The sequence below is a fragment of the Podarcis vaucheri genome, assembly GCF_965113315.1.
Source record: "Podarcis vaucheri genome assembly, chromosome: 2".
NCBI lineage: Eukaryota > Metazoa > Chordata > Lepidosauria > Squamata > Lacertidae > Podarcis > Podarcis vaucheri.
Window position 1 is genome coordinate 22486536 of NC_138760.1, and position 18481 is coordinate 22505016.

General features: G+C 45.2%; 1 protein-coding gene across 3 annotated transcripts in view; it reads left to right on the forward strand.

The window, feature by feature from the left end:
* STXBP4 (syntaxin binding protein 4) overlaps nt 1-18481 on the forward strand; it is a 143614-nt gene that overhangs the window by 32116 nt on the left and 93017 nt on the right. For all 3 annotated transcript variants that reach the window (XM_082212457.1, XM_082212458.1, XM_082212459.1), the window contains exons 9-12: nt 1776-1872; nt 3502-3614; nt 4366-4455; nt 16968-17033. In XM_082212457.1, coding sequence (XP_082068583.1) covers nt 1776-1872; nt 3502-3614; nt 4366-4455; nt 16968-17033 — 366 coding nt within the window. The remainder of the gene's footprint in view (nt 1-1775; nt 1873-3501; nt 3615-4365; nt 4456-16967; nt 17034-18481) is intronic.

The following is an 18481-nucleotide window of genomic DNA, read 5'->3' on the forward strand; positions in this document are numbered from 1 at the left end:
GTGAATTCTCTTAGAAAGTGTGAGCTCTTTCCTGTTAGTGAAGATCAAGCCGAGGGTAACGGACACCCCTTGCTCCTTCCTCCTATTTCTGAGTTGGAAAGTTGTGCTAGCAAACTATTGCAAGAATTTGCTGCAGATTTCATGCTTAGGGGCAGTTTGTAACCCAGCAGATAATAGAGAAGTTGAAGTCTCCCATTAGTAAAATTTCTTCTTTCCCTGAAACACCTACAGTTTGAGAGGAAAATGTTTTGGGTATCAGTGATACATTTTTTTTTCTTTTCAAGTGCTTTCATCAAGGTGCTTTTATCAAAGTTCTGCCGCCGCCTTCTTCCCCAGCTATTTCCCAAAGTTATTTTGCTAAAAAGATCTCATTTCTCTTTTTTGTGATACCTTCTTCTCTCGCTACATCGATACCGAGAACAGGAAAATAAGGGGGGAAAGAGCTGCGAGGGGCAGACCACTTAAATATTTATATCGTTTTTGTGTAAGTGCTTGAAGATTGAGCTTCCGAATTTGCTCTCTCTTTCCTTTTTTTCTCGTTGTCAATTGTTTGTTTTAGGAGACTAAGTGCTGATGCAACCCACACTGAGTTGCATATGCCTCTTTTCAAATCTCCTCTCTTTAAAATCTTTGTTCGGGTGCCAGAAAATGGCACTGTGAATCAGCCGGGCTGCTTTATCCCCCGGCTTATCTTACTTCAATAGGTAACCCACCCACCCAACATCTAGAAGAAGCACCATCTACTTCCCGCAGCCTCCCTAACCTTTTCAGTAAGAGCCTGTTGTAATGAATGGAGGTTTCAGAGTTGGCCGCTTTGGATTGTCTCTAAAAAGCGCCCGGGACTCTTGCTTGTTGTGCACATGCCCTGATACATCGTGTGCTTACTTGGCCGCCACTAGCAGACCCATTAAAACATTACAAAGAGGATGGGTTAGGCAGCAGAGAAAGGATAAATTGGTGCTTATGTCGTTCTGGGATAATGTGCGCAAAGCACTTTGAACGCCCCAGAGTGCCACGTAAATGCTTTTTTTCTTTTGTGAAGGCATTTTGCAGAATCAGGGTTTCAGTTCCGCCACAGCACACTTACGAGTGTATGTAAAACTTTTCTCTCTGTGGATGTATAGGAACAGATCAAGGGAGCCCAACCCAAGGGTGCCAAATATTTTTTGGGGGGGTCAGCGTTGCCACACATAATTGATAACCAAACATAGCAGCTGCACAACATTTGAATAGTAATGCCCATCAAATATTTTATTGGGGGAGACCTTTGTAAAGAGACCTCAGCCGCGAGGAGTTGGCTTTTACGGAACAGATGCACCCATAGCTGTCAACTTTTCTCTTTTCTTGCGAGGTATCCTATTAGGGATAAGGGAATTTCCCTTAAAAAAGGGGGAAAGTTGACAGCTATGGATGCACCCCATCATCCAGTGTTGGAGAAAGGAAATAGAAAGTGTGTTAGTGCATTATTATTATTATTATTATTATTATTATTATTATTATTATTATTATTATTATTTACATCACACCTTCTCAGACTGGAAAGGCGACTTAAGCAAGTTAAGACAAGACAGATTATTTTTATTATTTATTTATTTATTTGTACATACATACATATATACACTTTGGGGGGCTTCCAACAGAATATTAAAATACAATAATCTGTTGAACATTAAAAGCTTCCCTAAACAGATAAAAGGAGGTGCAATGTTCCATCATTGTCAGATAGAGAATTCAAACCCCTGTGCTTTTTCTCTCTCACCAAATCCCGCTTCTAGGCTCTGAATTATCTCGGGATTCAACCCACAAAAGAACAGCAAGAAAGCCTAAGGCAGCAGCTCCCAAAGGATCCTAAAGGAACAGTGTCTTTTGGAGGTAATGAAGCGAGTTCTAGGAATATGGTAACAGAGAATGCTGCATTAAAAAGCCTTCCTCGCTGTGTTTGGGTGATACTTGGTTTTCGACATTGTGATAGATCATCAGCTAAACATCGCGACATACTGATATATCACGATGTCTGAAAGAAGGATGGAGCTATGGAGAAGCATTGGCTGGCTTCACGGTTCTTCCACATCACGATTTTTGCATGGCACACACCATGATTTGCGATATACAGTGGTACCTCAGGTTAAGTACTTAATTCGTTCTGGAGGTCCGTTCTAAACCTGAAACTATTCTTAACCTGAAGCACCACTTTAGCTAATGGGGCCTCCTGCTGCCGTCACGATTTCTGTTCTCATCCTGAAGCAAAGTTCTTAACCTGAAGCACTATTTCTGGGTTAGCGGAGTCTGTAACCTGAAGTGTATGTAACCTGAAGCATATGTAACCTGAGATACCAATGTATTTGTAGGTCAAAAATTAGGAAACCGTTATCATGATACATTCATACCTCATGTTACGTCCGCTTCATGTTACGTTCTTTCAGGTTACGTCCCGCGGCAACCTGGAAGTACCAGAAAGGGTTACTTCTGGGTTTCACCGCATGCGCAGAAGCGCAAAATGACTTCATGCGCATGCACAGAAGCGGCGATTTGCAACCCGCACGTGTACAGACGCGCCTCTGTGGGTTGCGCTCTTTTCATGTTGCGAACGGGTCTCCGGAATGGATCCCGTTTGCAACCAGAGGTACCACTGTACGGACTTCCTACTGGATTTGGATGATATATCAATATATCTCCCAGCCCTATTCATTACAGTAATAAACAGTGTTTAGGTTTGACCACACAAGGCTCTGCATTGTCATATTGTGGGCTACTCTCACAGTTTGCTTGCTTAGGGCTAGGAGCCAGGGAGCGGAGTCGAACGCAGTGGCAGCACGGCCCCAGCGGCAAGGGAAAGACAGGGGAAGGCGCCCCCCCCCCTCCAGCCAGTTGTGGCAGCAGCAGGAGGAGCTGCCAGCACTGAGCTGCCTTGTACCCGGCTCCATGTTCACCCTCAGAACAATGGGGGACGGGTCGGCTCCCTAAAAAACCCCCAAAACATTTGGGGGGCCAAAGTGCCTCCGTCCCTAGTATGTGGAGAAGCGCAACCCATAGTTCACCAACTATTTAACGCAGGCATAGGCAAACTCAGCCCTCTAGATGTTTTGGGACTACAACGCCCATCATCCCTAGCTAACAGGACCAGTGGTCAGGGATGATGGGAGTTGTAATCCCAAAGCATCTGGAGGGCCGAGGAAGAGGAAGTAGCTAAATGTGTGTGAATCCACAGGTCTCTCATCTAATTCAAGCCTTTTTAGGGTTGCCAAAAGTTAACATAACACTGATGGCAATTAACCTAGCTGACTTGTTAAAAACCCGGCTGTCATTTTGTATGCTTACAGATTTCCCTACGTGCAATTCATAGCTGGTATTTTATAGGAAATGGGTGATGGGGAGAAACTTGGGGAACATCGAAAAAACATAGCAATTGTTCAACAGGCAGCTAAAAGTTGGGTGCAATCTTGAAATTGCTTCTTTTGCCATTGATCAGGCACGTTCATGCTCACTTAGCCTCTGTTTCAGATTTTGTCCAGGTGGCAAGAAACCTATTCTGTTTGCAGCTAGATGGGGCAGGTGGTGCCCAAGGACAGGCAGCACTTAATGCTCACGAAATTGCCCAATTACTAGATTCACAGGTAAGTAATGTGTCTGTTATGGAGCTCTCTACATTGATCTGGACTTTGTTTATTTATTTAATCATTCATTCATTCATTCATTCATTCATTGAATCCATCCATCCATTCATTCATTGAATAAATGAATAGATAATAACAATAATAATTTGTTACTTTTAATTTCATACAGCTGTCCTGTATTGTCCTTCTCCTGCTAGTATATTGTTGGGTTTTCTTTCCTTTAGTTTTGTGCCTTTCTAATGGTTGATATTATGAATTTAATATTGCAAACCCCTGTTCAACCTTGCATTTTAAAATGAAATTGTCTTGTTAGCGTCTTCTAAAAACTATCGGCTATTAAGCAATAACTTAGGGCTTTGATAAACACACACACACAAATATGTTTGAAGGCCAGCTTGTTGGATTCTCTTCTAATTATTCTGCTTCAATTTGTACTTGCTGATTTTGCAAGTTAAGTTAATTCATTGGAGTAGCAGGCAAATCTCTTAATAAGACTGGATTAAGTTGGTTTATTATTATTATTATTATTATTATTATTATTATTATTATTATTATTATTATTTATTTCCACAAAGCAATAACAATAAAAATAGCATCATTTTATATAATCTTAAAGCATTAATGGTTAATGTAGGTGTTATACAATGTAGGTGTTTAAGTATCATCATGGATAAAACTGACCTAATTATTCCAAAATTTCTTTGTTAACAATCCCTGCTCCTCCCCCCCCCCAATATTTCAATGCATCCAGTTTGTCTCCTGTGATCCTTTGCAAAGAGAGGAATTGGAAGAACTTAAGAAAGAGAGAAGTGAAGCTTTACAAGAAATATGCAAATTGAAGGTAATAGTTTGCTTTGCTCATCTGAAACAAAATATACTCATCCCTCCAAGTATAGGGTTGCCATACATCTGGAATTTACTGGACATAGCCAGTTAACTGTAAAACAAAACAAGAAACAGCAAAAACTCAATAACCTTGCCAAAAAAGGCTCAACAACTCAAATTTCACTTTTTGAAATATGGCACCCCTATAATGCAAGTACTTTTTGGTTTTTAAAAAGAGGATTTTTAAATGGAATGCATTAAAATAAATTTGAAGGAGCATAGCAACGAGTTTGTGTATTCTTTATACCATGTTGACCCCACTGAGTTAAAATTATTTGGCTTGATTTTGAGAAATAGATGGGATAACTGTTTCTGCTTCTCCAAGGAAGGTCCAACTAAACCATTGCTTATGTGTGTGTGTGTGTGTGTGTGTGCGCGCGCGCACGCACATACCGTATTTTTTGTCCCATATGACCCTCCGTCCCATAGGGCACACCTAGTTTTTTGGGGGGGAAATAAAGGAAAAAAATTCCCCCTTTATTTCCCCCCCAAAACCAGGTCGGGGAAACCGAAACAGGTTGAGGAACAGCGGGATGGCGCTGCGCCTCCCTGCTGTCCCCCAAGCTTGGGGGCTGGCCGATGTCTGCCCGGCGCGTGGGGCGGCAGGCTGCTATCCGCAGCGTGGGGAGCCCTGCGGGGAACTCCTGCAGGGCTCCCCACGCTGCGGATGTCTTCCTGAAGCCTGGAGAGCGAGAGGGGTCGGTGCGCACAGACCCCTCTTGCTCTCCAAGCGTCAGCGAAAGCCTGCATTTGCCCCATAGGACGCAACCAGATTTCCCCTTCATTTTTGGAGGGGAAAATGTGCGTCCTATAGGGCGAAAAACACGGTATGTATATGAGCCTGTCCCATGTATGGGCTTCAAGTGGCCTACAGCAGTTTTATGTTAGTACAGTGGTACCTCGGGATACATACGCTTCAGGTTACATACGCTTCAGGTTACAGACTCTGCTAATCCAGAAATAGTAACTCGGGTTAAGAACTTTGCTTCAGGATGAGAACAGAAATTGTGCTCTGGCAGTGCGGTGGCAGCAGGAGGCCCCATTAGCTAAAGTGGTGCTTCAGGTTAAGAACAGTTTCAGATTAAGAACAGACCTCCGGAACGAATTAAGTACTTAACCTGAGGTAAGTCTTTTCCCTTAGGGGCTCTCAGTCTAAGGCATTTAAATGGTTTCAGGGGTAAAGGTAAAGGACCCCCTGGATGGTTCAGTCCAGTCAAAGGCGACTATGGGGTTGTGGCGCTCATCTCGCTTTCAGGCCGAGGGAGCTGGTGTTTGTCCACAGACAGCTTTCCAGGTCATGTGGCCAGTATGACTAAACCGCTTCTGGTGCAACGGGACACCGTGACGGAAACCAGAGCGCATGGAAATGCTGTTTACCTTCCTGCCGCAGTGGTGCCTATTTATCTGCTTGCACTGGCGTGCTTTCGAACTGCTAGGTTGGCAGGAGATGGGACAGAGCAACAGGAGCTCACCCCGTTGCGCGGATTCAAACCGCTGATCTTGGGCAAGCCCTAGAGGCTCAGTGGTTTAGACCGCAGCGCCCCTTGCGTCCCTTCAGGAGTAAAAGAGACCATCCAGACCTACAGTGGTATCTCAGGTTAAGAACTTGATTCGTTCCGGAGGTCCATTCTTGACCTGAGGTGCCACTTAAGCTAATGGGGCCTCCCGCTGCCACCGCTGCGCAATTCCTGTTCTCATCCTGAAACAAAGTTCTTAACCCGAGGTACTGTTTCTGGGTTAGCGGAGTCTGTAACCTGAAGCGTCTGTATCCCAAGGTACCTAAGCTTTAGCAAGGTAGTAGCCTCATATGCTTGCAGACCATAACCCTGAAGGGCACCGCATTGGAGTATTGCTGGGTTACAGTGTGGAACTTGTATCAAGGACTAACTAGCTAACAGCAAACCTAGTGGCTAACCTTTGACCAGATAGTATCTCTTAGCCTAACGTATCTGGCATTACTATTGTGAGACTAAAGGGATGTATGCATATCTGCTTTTTGGGCAAAAGACAGGAAACAAATGTTGGGAAATGCTTTTAAATATCCTCCCAGTTCATCAGGGGCACTTTTTTAAATGGCTCCAAACATCTTTCTAATCCAGAGTTTCCCAAACTTGGGTCTACATTTGTTTTTGAACTACAACTCCCATCATCCCCAGCTAGCATGACTCAGTGGTCAGGGATGATGGGAAATGTAGTCCAAAAACTGGAGTTCCAAGTTGGGGAACCCTGATCTAATCAATTAATCAAACTAAACATTGCAGACCTGCTTTCATCCTGTCGTTTTTATTTTCTCATTGTCTTTTAAGGATTCCCAGCTTTTTAAATGATATCTCTTCCTCCTCCATTTATATGTGTGTGTTTTTTAAAAAAAATATATTAACAATTTCAACATAGCAAATTATCAAAGCAAATAATTTTCCTTGTTTCTGCCCCATTTTCCCCCTCCCCCTCCCTCCCTCTCTCCCCCCTTACGACTTTCCTCAGCTCCTCTCTCTGGTTTCTCATCCAATGTTAACTTCTGCATATTATAAAACTGTATACATTCTTATATTATCTATCTTCTATGTTGTCCCTCAATAAATGTGTGTATGTTTATTCAAAACCTGCCAGGGAGTCCAATTCATTTTGTTGTTTTTTTAGATAATTTGTAAAAGATTCCAATTCTTCTTTGAAGTCACAGTTGTCCTTGTCTTGTAGTTTGCATGTCAATTTTGCCCTCCCTTTATATGTTTTTAATCCAAATCTCACCAATCAGTGGTAAGTTCATCTTTGGTAGCTTGGGAAGTGTGTTTGTTCATTTAATTGTCCATTCCATAAAACTGATTTTCTTTTACGTCGCATGGAGATAAGGTTCCAAGCAATAAGTAAGGTATATATTTCCATTCTTACACGAGTGCTTTTGGAAAGAGAGATTGGAAGGGACAAACCTCTCTTTAAACTGTTACTTATTATAGGCATTCTTTAATTTTCTACTGGCAGAAGGTTTCCTACTCTGTAATTTAGATTTCAGTAGTGCTCTGCCAGCTTCATGGAATAATCACTGTTCCTGTGCGACTGACTGTAGTAAGACTTAATTTGTTCAGTAATAAAAGAACATTTCTGATTATGTCCCTTGGACTCGCCCCCAGGATAGAAGTCTCCGTAGACTTGCACAATAAGTCCTCAGTGCTGGCAACCGCTGTTATTGCCGTTGCTACCTCTGCTACAGCTGAAATGTTTTTAATTTGCTACTACATTGCTTTCCTTTTGATCATTTAGTAGTAGGTCTTCTTGGATTTTGGGGTGTAAGACTTTAGACAGAATTCACAAAGTCAGCTGTAAATTCAGGAAGTACAGGCTCTCAGGTATTCCTTTCCACTATTTCTGTTGGCGGGGAGAAGAAGAAATTAAATCTCAAAAGGTGCACAGGGGGGGAAAGTTTATTGGCTCAGCGCATTTTGTGACATAGTTCCTCAGGGGTGGTGTCAGGGGACTGCCATCGGAACAGGGGAGGGAGGCAGGGGGGGCCGTTGGGATACAGAGAGCCTCCAAAACTCCTGAGGAGCAGTTCCTCTTCCAGCCATGGGAAAAGCCACACCTCCAGTGGAGAAGAGAGGGAAGGGGCCAGCCGAGCAAGGAAAGGGCTTGAGGATGCTGCTGAGAGTCCCAGCGCCTCACCTCACTGAGCTGGCCAGGAGGGACGCACGCCACATCAGTCGCCCAGCTTGCGCAGAGGGGTGAAACGCAAAGAGGGGAGGGGGAGGTCTGACTAAGATGGACATGAACTTTGTAGAACTGCACTGTAAAACCTGTAAAATAAAACCTGTAAAAGACAGGTAAGAGTCCTGCCTGGTTACTCACAAGCAATCACCAGCAGCATCTGACAGGTGCTTAGATAAAGGGTAAAGGTAAAGGGACTCCTGACCATTAGCTCCAGTCGTGGCCGACTCTGGGGTTGCGGCGCTCATCTCGCTTTATTGGCCGAGGGAGCCAGTGTACAGCTTCCGGATCATGTGGCCAGCATGACTAAGCCGCTTCTGGCGAACCAGAGCAGCACACGGAAACACCGTTCAGCTTCCCGCCGGAGTGGTACCCATTTATCTACATGCACTTTGATGTGCTTTTGAACTCCTAGGTTGGCAGGAGCAGGGACCGAGCAACGGGAGCTCACCCCCTTGTGGGGATTCGAACCGCCGACCTTCGGATCGGCAAGTCCTAGGCTCTGTGGTTTAACCCACAGCGCCACCCGCTTAGATTATGTACCGTATTTTTCGCTCTATAGGACGCACCGGACCATAGGACGCACTGGACCATAGGAGGGGGAGAACAGGGAGGATTTTTTTTTTCTTGTTCTCCCCCTCTAAAACAAGGTGCGTTCGAGGTGCATTCACCCAAAGCCTCCAGAGCGCAGCGGGAGTTTCCGCTGTACTCTGGAAATTTCAGGCGGCTACCTTGGAAGCTTGGAGAGCGAGAGGGGCCGGTGCGCACTGACCCCTCTCGCTCTCCAGGCTTCAGTGAAGGCAACCCGAAGCCTCTGGAGCACGGGGGGAGGGAGTTCCCGCTGGGCTCCGGAGGCTTCAGATTCCTTTTGACCTGCTCTTTGGTGCTGTCAGTGGGGGGAAGCGCTGCTTTTCCCCACAGCCAGCCTCAAAGTTCCCTGAAGCCTTTGGAGCACAGCGGGACCTCTGCAGAGGTCATCCCCAGCCATCCCCAAGCTAGAAGAGCGAGACGGAGTGCTGCGGAGCGCTCCGTCTCCCTGTTCTGGCTTTGGGCTTAACCACGCAGCCTGCATTCGCTCTATAGGACGCACACACATTTACCCTTAATTTTTGGAGGGGGAAAAGTGTGTCCTTTGGAGCGAAAAATACGGTATTTGTCTAAAAGAATTTTTGCTCTGCTTTTCAGCTGAAAACAGTCTCCCAGAGAGGCTTGCAGTGATCAGAAATACAGTCCCTGACTTTAGGCTTGCAATCCGAAGGACACGACACAAAAGGAAAAAGGAATGGGGGGGGAGCAAAAATGAAAACTTGGGCCCTAGTTCTTTCTTTCAAAGTTCACCAAGCCATTCAGGCCTGACTTCTGCTTCCTCTCCCTTTCATGGCAGTTATTAGCGAGAAGAAGAAGAAGACATTGGCTGATGACACAGCGTTTATGCATCAAAGGCTCCGTGATTAAAAATGTGTTTCACGATGATGTCAAGGGGCCAGTTTTACTGCTTTGAGATGCCATTAAGAGAGGAAAGGGCAATAATTCCCTACTCCCCCCTTTTGTAACAGAACTGGTACCTGTTTATATTTAAGCGACCTGTGCTCGCTGTTTATTCGTGTGACAGCCACATCCATAAATAAAAAGGAGAGAACGTCTAGGCCATGTTTGCAGAAAGAAGGGGAAAGGAAGAGCAGGAAATACTGGCTGCTCCTCTGTGTGGCTGAGAGGAGCACACTAATTTAATGATTTTTCCTCCCTCCAATTGAAAGCATGCAGGTCATCCTCTTCCAACCAATTTAGGTCACCCCTTGGCTTGATTATTTCAGGTAGACCTGTGAAGTAAATAATTGCTATTGATCAGAGGTCTGGACTGACGATCTAAGAGCCTGCAACCCTGACAGTGCTCCCAAAGCAACTTAATATCCTGGAGCCAGAGAACTCCTGCTTCTGCAAACACATGCACAACACATAGATATTAATGGGAACGAGTGAAGTCTGCGGTGTTGGCAGCACTGGATTAGTGACCCGGGAAAGCTGGGGTTTGATTTAAATCTGTGCTGAATGTCCTGGGAAACGTGACCCACTAAAAACAAAGGCCTCTCAGACATGCGCAGAGTGCTGCTCCCTTAAAGGTAAAGGCACCCCTGACCATTAGTTCCAGTCGTGACCGATTCTGGGGTTGCGGCGCTCATCTCGCTTTATTGGCTGAGGGAGCCGGCGTACAGCTTCTGGGTCATGTGGCCAGCATGACTAAGCCGCTTTCTGGCAAACCAGAGCAGTGCACGGAAAGGCCGTTTACCTTCCCGCCGGAGCGGTACCTATTTATCTACTTGCACTGGTGTGCTTTCAAACTGCTAGGTTGGCAGGAGCAGGGACAGAGCAACGGGAGCTCACCCCGTCGCAGGGATTCGAACTGCCGACCTTCTGATCGGCAAGTCCTAGGCTCTGTGGTTTAACCCACAGTGCCACCCGTGTCCCTTGCTGCCCCCTTAGAACTGCACAATCACAACTGTTGCCACCTCAAGCACATGAGATGGAAGGAAGAGCTGTGAGATTAGAGGGTTAACTTTCAGGACTGAGTTGCCCTCACTCTTTGTCATTGTAAGAAAGAGGAAAAACCTGCCCTGAGCTGCTTTGTGGGGGTTTGCATAGGACGCCCTGATTTTAAAGCAGCAACATAGGTACCCTAACTCAGGCCCGTAAGCAAGAGTTGCTGGCAGCGAGTCGCATCCTCTGTTGCAGGACTGGGCGATGCCTGGTTTTCAACATCGCCATATATATTGCCAGCTAAACATTGCGATCTACTGATAAATCACAATGTCTGAAATAAGGATGGACCTATGCAGAGGCGTTGGCTGACTTCGTGGTTTCCCCCACATTGCGATTTTTGCTTAGCACAGGCAGACACATCATGATTCGCAATACAGTGGTACCTCGGGTTAAGAACTTAGTTCGTTCTGGAGTTCTGTTCTTAACCTGAAACTGTTCTTAAACTGAGGTTCCACTGCACGATTTCTGTTCTCACCCTGAAGCAAAGCTCTTAACCCGAGGTACTTTTTCTGGGTTAAAGGTAAAGGGACCCCTGACCATTAGGTCCAGTCATGGCCGACTCTGGGGTTGCAGCGCTCATCTCGCTTTATTGGCCAAGGGATCCAGTGTACAGCTTCCGGGTCATGTGGCCAGCATGACTAAGCCGCTTCTGGCAAACCAGAGCAGTGCATGGAAACGCCGTTTACCTTCCCGCCGGAGCGGTACCTAGTTATCTACTTGCACTTTGACGTGCTTTCGAACTGCTAGGTTGGCAGGAGCAGGGACCGAACAACAGGAGCTCACCCCGTCGTGGGGATTTGAACCGCCGACCTTCTGATCGGCAAGTCCTAGGCTCTGTGGTTTAACCCACAGTGCCACCTGTGTTTTCTGCATTAGTGGAGTCTGTAACCTGAAGCGTCTGTAACCCGAGTTACCACTGTATATTGCCAGGTCAAAAACTATGAAACCGAGATCACGCTATGGACTTCAGACAAGTTTTCAATGATATATTTCCCAGCCCTACCCTGTTGTAGCACCTGGAATTGGTGGTCTTGCAGTCAACCCTCAGAATGAAGTCACAATCTGGGGTGGGTGGGTGGTGCAGCTAGGCGTGGTCAGGACCAAGGTCTCTTCCCCCCCCCCCGTCTGTCTGTCTGTCTGTCTGTCTCTGTTCGTGCATAATTACTTCCTTCTGATGACGACTGCCTGTAAAATTAGGGTAGTGGGTCACTCTCTCTTGTTGAAGATTCCATAACATGCTGTAGTATTGTTACATGCCCATTGAAATGTGAGAGGGAAGGGGGTGAATGAAGCTGCTGCTGTGTTTCCTTTGGTCTACAGACAAGCCGTCATATGATAATAGCTTGCTGCAATTAACTGACACATTCATTTGTCTCTTTGGGATTTAAAATGTTAGCCTTTGTGGTAGAATTTGAGCTCCTGCTATTGCTCTCCAAAACCATTTCTTCTTGTTGTCATCTCAGCTTTTATATGCCTGCTATTGCTATTTTTTTTTTCTAGAGAAAGAGATGCTGGAGCTCAGCTTGAACGCTTCCCTTGTTCTCTTATAATGGCAATGGCACCCATCTGATTGGTGCCGGAACTGAATGAATGAATGAATTTTATTATTTCGGTCACAGACCAGTTCCAGCCCACATACAATATCTAGGAAGTCATAAAACACCATAGGATGCATTTGAGTTTGCAATTAGATATAACAGGGACAATACAGATGTAGCAACAGTTAAAAAATATATAAATTAAAACTTAGTCACTAACATATAACCTAAAATTATCATTTAACACCTTAATCATTATGATAGCACAGCTTGTTCTCTAAGTTTTATGGCAATCGCACAGAATTTGGCTACCCTTAACGTGATCTCAGGATCCTTGTCCTCTACCAGGGATTTTAGACATTGAAGTTCAATAGGTTGATTGTCAGATCTCCATTTGTGTCTCATTCTTTTTTAAAGAGTGCCGGAACTGAGTTCCGGGGAGTTCTGCCTGGGGCAGGGGAAAGCCCTGCCTGGTACCACCCCCCTGTCCCAGGGATGGGAAACCTGTGGTTCTCCAGTTGTCATTGGACTCCAACTCCCATGATCCCTGATCATTGGCCATGCTGGCTGGGGCTGATGGGAGTTGGAGGGCTCCACTGCACCAGGCTTTGGAACGAACCTCAGGACAGATAAAAGGAAGTGCTTCTTCACATAGAGTATAGTTAAAGGAGGAGGAGACAGTGATAGCCACAAACATGGCTTTAACAATGGACTGGACAAATTCATGGAGGATAAGGCCATCAGTGCCTGATGGCTGTGCTGGCTTTGCTGTACCTCCATGGTCAGAAGTACTAATGCTTCTGAATACAGTGGTGCCTCGCAAGATGAAAATAATCCGTTCTGTGATTCTCTTCGTCTAGCGGTTTTTTCGTCTTGCGAAGCAAGCCCATTGAAGGATTAGCGCTATTAGCGGCTTTTAGAGGCTTTTAGCGGCTTATCTGCTGATCGGATCAGCTGATAAGCGGCTTAGCGCTATTAGTGGCTTATCTGCTGATCGGATCAGCTGATAAGCGGCTTAGCGCTATTAGTGGCTTATCTGCTGATCGGATCAGCTGATAAGCGGCTTAGCGCTATTAGCGCTATTAGTGGCTTTTAGCGGCTTATCTGCTGATCAGATCAGCTGATAAGCGGCTTAGCGGCTTAGAAAAGGGGGGGGGAGGGGAAAAAAACCAGCAGGAACTCGCAAGACATTGTCGTCTTGCGAAGCAAGCCCATAGGAGATTCATTTTGCGAAGCACCTCCAAAACGGAAAACTCTTTCGTCTAGCGAGTTTTCCGTCTTGCGAGGCATTCGTCTTGCGGGGCACCACTGTACCTCCATGGTCAGAAGTACTAATGCTTCTGAATACCAGTTGTTGGAAGCCATGGGAGAGGAGAGTGCTGTTGTGCACAGGTTCCCTACTTGCTGGTTTTCCGCAGGCCAGCACCCTGTTCTTCTTTAAAAATAAATAAATAGAATTTTTATTAAATTTTCTGTTTTGCAATTTAAAATACTCATTTTACACCCTTAAGATATCAGTGACCTCCCCTCTTCTCTTTCCGTGGTTCATTTTACATATCATAAATCCCTGCACGTTTTACAAAAACTATACCATTCGTTATTACCTTATTGCATCCACCAAAACTTACTTACACTGTTGAATTTATCTTCACCCTGCCAGCGTTTTTAGCTGTACACAATTATTTCCCATATATTCAATGAACGTTTTCCAGTCTTCTTTAAATGTATGTTCTTCTTGTTGTCTTATTCTATATGCTGAGTCTGCAGGTTGTGCATATTCTGTCAACTTCAGTTGCCATTCCTGTTTGGTTGGGACCTTGCTCGTTGTCCATTTTTGGGCTAACGAAATATGGACTTCAGTAGTGGCATACATAAATCACCTTTTATGACAACTGGGGATTTCAGTCTGAATTATCCCCAACAGAAAGGACTCTGTTTTTTGTTGTTGTTGTTGTTGTTTTGGGGGGAGTACTTTTAAACATTTATTTCCATTCATTATGGATCATTTCCCAATACTCTTTTACCCTTTTACAAGTCCACCACATATGAAAGAATGTTCCCTCAGGCTGGAGGATCCTGTTCACATATATATATGCCAGTTTCCTACAAGCCAGCATCCTGTTCTCACAGTGGTCCACTAGATGCCTGTGGCCTGATCCAACAGGATCTTACGGTCTTCCATTGAGGAAGCTGTGGCGATCACACACAGGGCCCCCAGACGTTTGATGGTCTATTGACCCTGTGCTGCCATTGCAATTGCTTTTTCTGCTGCCACCACCCCGTATCTGACGGGGACACACAGAGTCCAGTCAGTTGTTAACATAAACAAATAAGTTTATTTTTAAATGCAAGAACAAGCTTATGGTTTCAGTTAGTTTTCCTTGACAGTTCCTAACAACTTAGTTCCTAACAACTTCAAACTGATTATTCCCAACTATCTATCTGACTCCACCTAACAATTCCTCTCACTCTCTCACAATACAACTCGACCAACCCACACCTAAACCTCCCTCTTCCTTCTTCAACTCCCAAACCTCAACTGACTTTCAAAACCCAGTGGCATAGCGTGGGGGGTGCAGGGGGGCCGGCCGCACCGGGCGCAACATCTGGGGGTTAGGGTTAGGGGGCGCAAATCCACGGGTTAGGGGGCGCAAATTACTTGCCTTGCCCCGGGTACTGACAACCCACGCTACGCCACTGTGAAAACCTCCCACTCTAACTTTTATTCCCCCTTGCATTCTCACTGGCCAATCACACCACACCTATTTTAACCCTTTCCTTATAACCCATCCTAGGAGGCAAACACCACATTAGCGAATAAGACTTAATACTGTACATGAGATACGATAGCCACCTTCAGATATCTCAAGGGCTGTCACTCACATGGAAGAGGGAATAACCTTGCTTTCTCCTGCTCCTGCGGGTAGGACTTGAACCAATGGCTTTAAGTTACAAGAAAGGAGATTCTGACTAAACATACAGGAAAAACCTTCTGACAGCAAGAGCTGTTGGGCAGTGGAACGGTCTACCTCAGGAGGTTGCGGACTCTTCTTCCTTGGAGGTTTTTAAGCAGAGGTTGGATGGCCATCTGTCATGGATGCTTTAGCTGAGATTCCTGTATCTCAGGGGGTTGGACTATAGATGACCCTTAGGGTCCTTTCCAGTGCTACAGTTCTTTGACTCTGTTATTCTAGAGCATAGCTGGCCAATGCCTTCATTCTGAAAGTCCACTCTCTTATTATTAGTATTTTATTTATTAGTTTTATATACCACCTTTCATCAAAAGATCTCAGGGAAGTTCACAGAATTAAATACAGGGTAATAACAAGTAAGAGAGCCAGTGTGGTGTAGTGGTTAAGAGCGGTAGACTCGTAATCTGGTGAACCGGGTTCGCGTCTCCGCTCCTCCACATGCAGCTGCTGGGTGACCTTGGGACAGTCACACTTCTCTGAAGTCTCTCAGCCTCACTCACCTCACAGAGTGCTTTGTAGGGATGCGGGTGGCGCTGTGGGTTAAACCACAGAGCCTAGGACTTGCCAATCAGAAGGTCAGCGGTTCGAATCCCCGTGATGGAGTGAGCTCCTGTTGCTCGGTCCCTGCTCCTGCCAACCTAGCAGTTCAAAAGCACGTCAAAGTGCAAGTAGATAAATAGGTACTGCTCCGGCGGGAAGGTAAATGGCATTTCCGTGCACTTCTCTGGTTTGCCAGAAGTGGCTTAGTCATGCTGACCAAATGACCCGGAAGCTGTACGCCGGCTCCCTCGGCCAATAAAGCGAGATGAGCGTCACAGCCCCAGAGTTGGTCATGACTGGACCTAATGGTCAGGGGTCCCTTTACCTTTAATAACAAGTAAATAATCAAAACAGCAAAATGATAACCCCCACTCTGTTATCTTGGAAGCAGTGGTAGAGATTGTCTTGCCCTCCCTCCTGGGTGTTCTGACTCTGCAATAAAACTGGCAAAAACTCAGTAAGAACTTTAGAGATTTGGCTCAAATATGCTCTAGTAGTATGAGGTCAGCAGTCTGGGACAACAAAGGAGCAAATCTGTTTTCTAAAAGGTCCTCATTGGTCCCCTTAAGAGACAGACCAGTAGAAGTTCTTTATTTCTGATACTTCAAATGAGATAGAAATATAGAGAGAAATGCTGCTTTTCCTTAAAAGTAAAACTCTTGAGCAGTTTAGGTTTAAAACGTAATAGGGTTAAATAGATAGCTGTTTTGGGGAGGGGCGGCTACAAAATCTGCCAGTATACGATTTTTTTGGGGGGAGTGTTCTGTACATTCTTCGAATCTCAACCAAATCGCACAGTCAGAAATAATGGCAAAAAAGGTGTTAAGAGTGGCTAAGATAAGGAAATGTTTTAAAGAGACATTGCCAAGGAACTCTGTGAGATCCTACAAGATCACTTACCTATAAACCAATGGAGAGAGAGAAAGGTGCATCCAGTTTATTGAGAAAGAAGAGGCAACACAGAGGATATTCTTGTATAAAATGAGGCTTTACACCATACTGAACTCTGTGAATGAAGTCTATAGGGAAATGCCTGTTCGACTCAAATTGTTGGCTGGCAGCTGCTTATGGAGTTCATTGTAGCAACAAGTGACACTCATGATGACATTCGGATTTCCTTCATTCAAAGAGCCTTGGAATTCTTACTGCTTAACTAACGCTTCTCTCTTTTGCATTGACAGGAAGAGTTGGCCGAGTCCGAACATAGGAGAAAACAGCTGGCCGAAGAGCTGCAAACTGCCAAACAAGTAAGTGAAACCGTCCGCCAAGTCAGAGTTGTTGCGGAATTTTCCTTTTTCTTCCCAGGAGGGCACCAGCGATGTGACAGTGGCAACCGTGATTTAGCACTTTTCATCCTTGCGGTTCTCAGTTCAGTGTTTCCCTAGCTGCTGCATAGAGCTGTGGTTCCTGTAATTTCGTATTTCCTCTCAATGACTTGGCAGGGCCAGTTCATTGACCAGAGCAGGACTTGCCAGTTTCAGTGTGTCAGCAGTCCTCGACGTTTTCACTTCCAGCTTTAACCACAATCTGCCTGACGGGACCATATTTTGATTTCAATTTACTAGTTTTTCACCATGCATCAACATCTTTCCACTTGCTTTTCTTTGGGATATCGAAGGGGAGGGGAGGGTCCCTATACTTTTCAATAGCAGCATGAGACCCTCCCATTCATCCTGCTGTGAGAGGTCTAAGCTTTGTCTTCCTTTTCTGAATCTGGAAACCCTGTTCCCCCACACCCACCATCCATGTCTTCTTAACTCTGAGCTGTCGTGCTGCTTACCTCCTATTATGCTATGGTATCTCTACTGCCGGGACGCAGGTGGCGCTGTGGGTTAAACCACAGCGCCTAGGGCTTGCTGATCAGAAGGTTGGCGGTTCAAATCTCCGCGACGGGGTGAGCTCCCGTTGCTCGGTCCCTGCTCCTGCCAACTTAGCAGTTCGAAAGCACATCAAAGTGCAAGTAGATAAATAGGTACCACTCCAGTGGGAAGGTAAACGGCGTTTCCATGCTCTGCCTCTGGTTCGCCAGAAGCGGCTTAGTCATGCTGGCCACATGACCCGGAAGCTGTACGCCAGCTCCGTCGGCCAATAAAGCGAGATGAGTGCCGCAACTCCAGAGTCGGCCACAACTGGACCTAATGGACAGGGGTCCCTTTAACTTTATCTATACTCCCATGCTACACCAGTAATGCTCTGTTGGTTTATTCTCTTTATGAGATCTTCAAAAAAATATTATTTTTTAAATTGCCCTTGAAACAAGATCCTGAAAAATCCTCAGTTGCAAATTCACATGTTGCTGCTGCTCCTGATTATATCTATATAATTTTTAATTAATTTTTCTGTTTTACAATTTAATGTACTCCGTTATACATCCTTAAGATATCAGTGACTTCCCTTCTTCTCTTTCCGTGGTTCATTTTACATACCATAAATCCCTGCATATTTTACAAAAACTAAACCATTCAATATTCCATTATTACAACCATCAAAAGTTATTTACATTGTTGACGTTATCTTAATGCTGCCAGTGTTTTCAGCTGTGCACAGTTATTTCCCATATATGCAATAAACATTTTCCAATCTTCTTTAAACATATGTGCTTCTTGTTCTCTTATTCTGTGTTAAGTCTGCAAGCTGTACATATTCCATCAGCTTAAGTTGCCATTCCTGTTTGGTTGGGACCTCGCTCATTTTC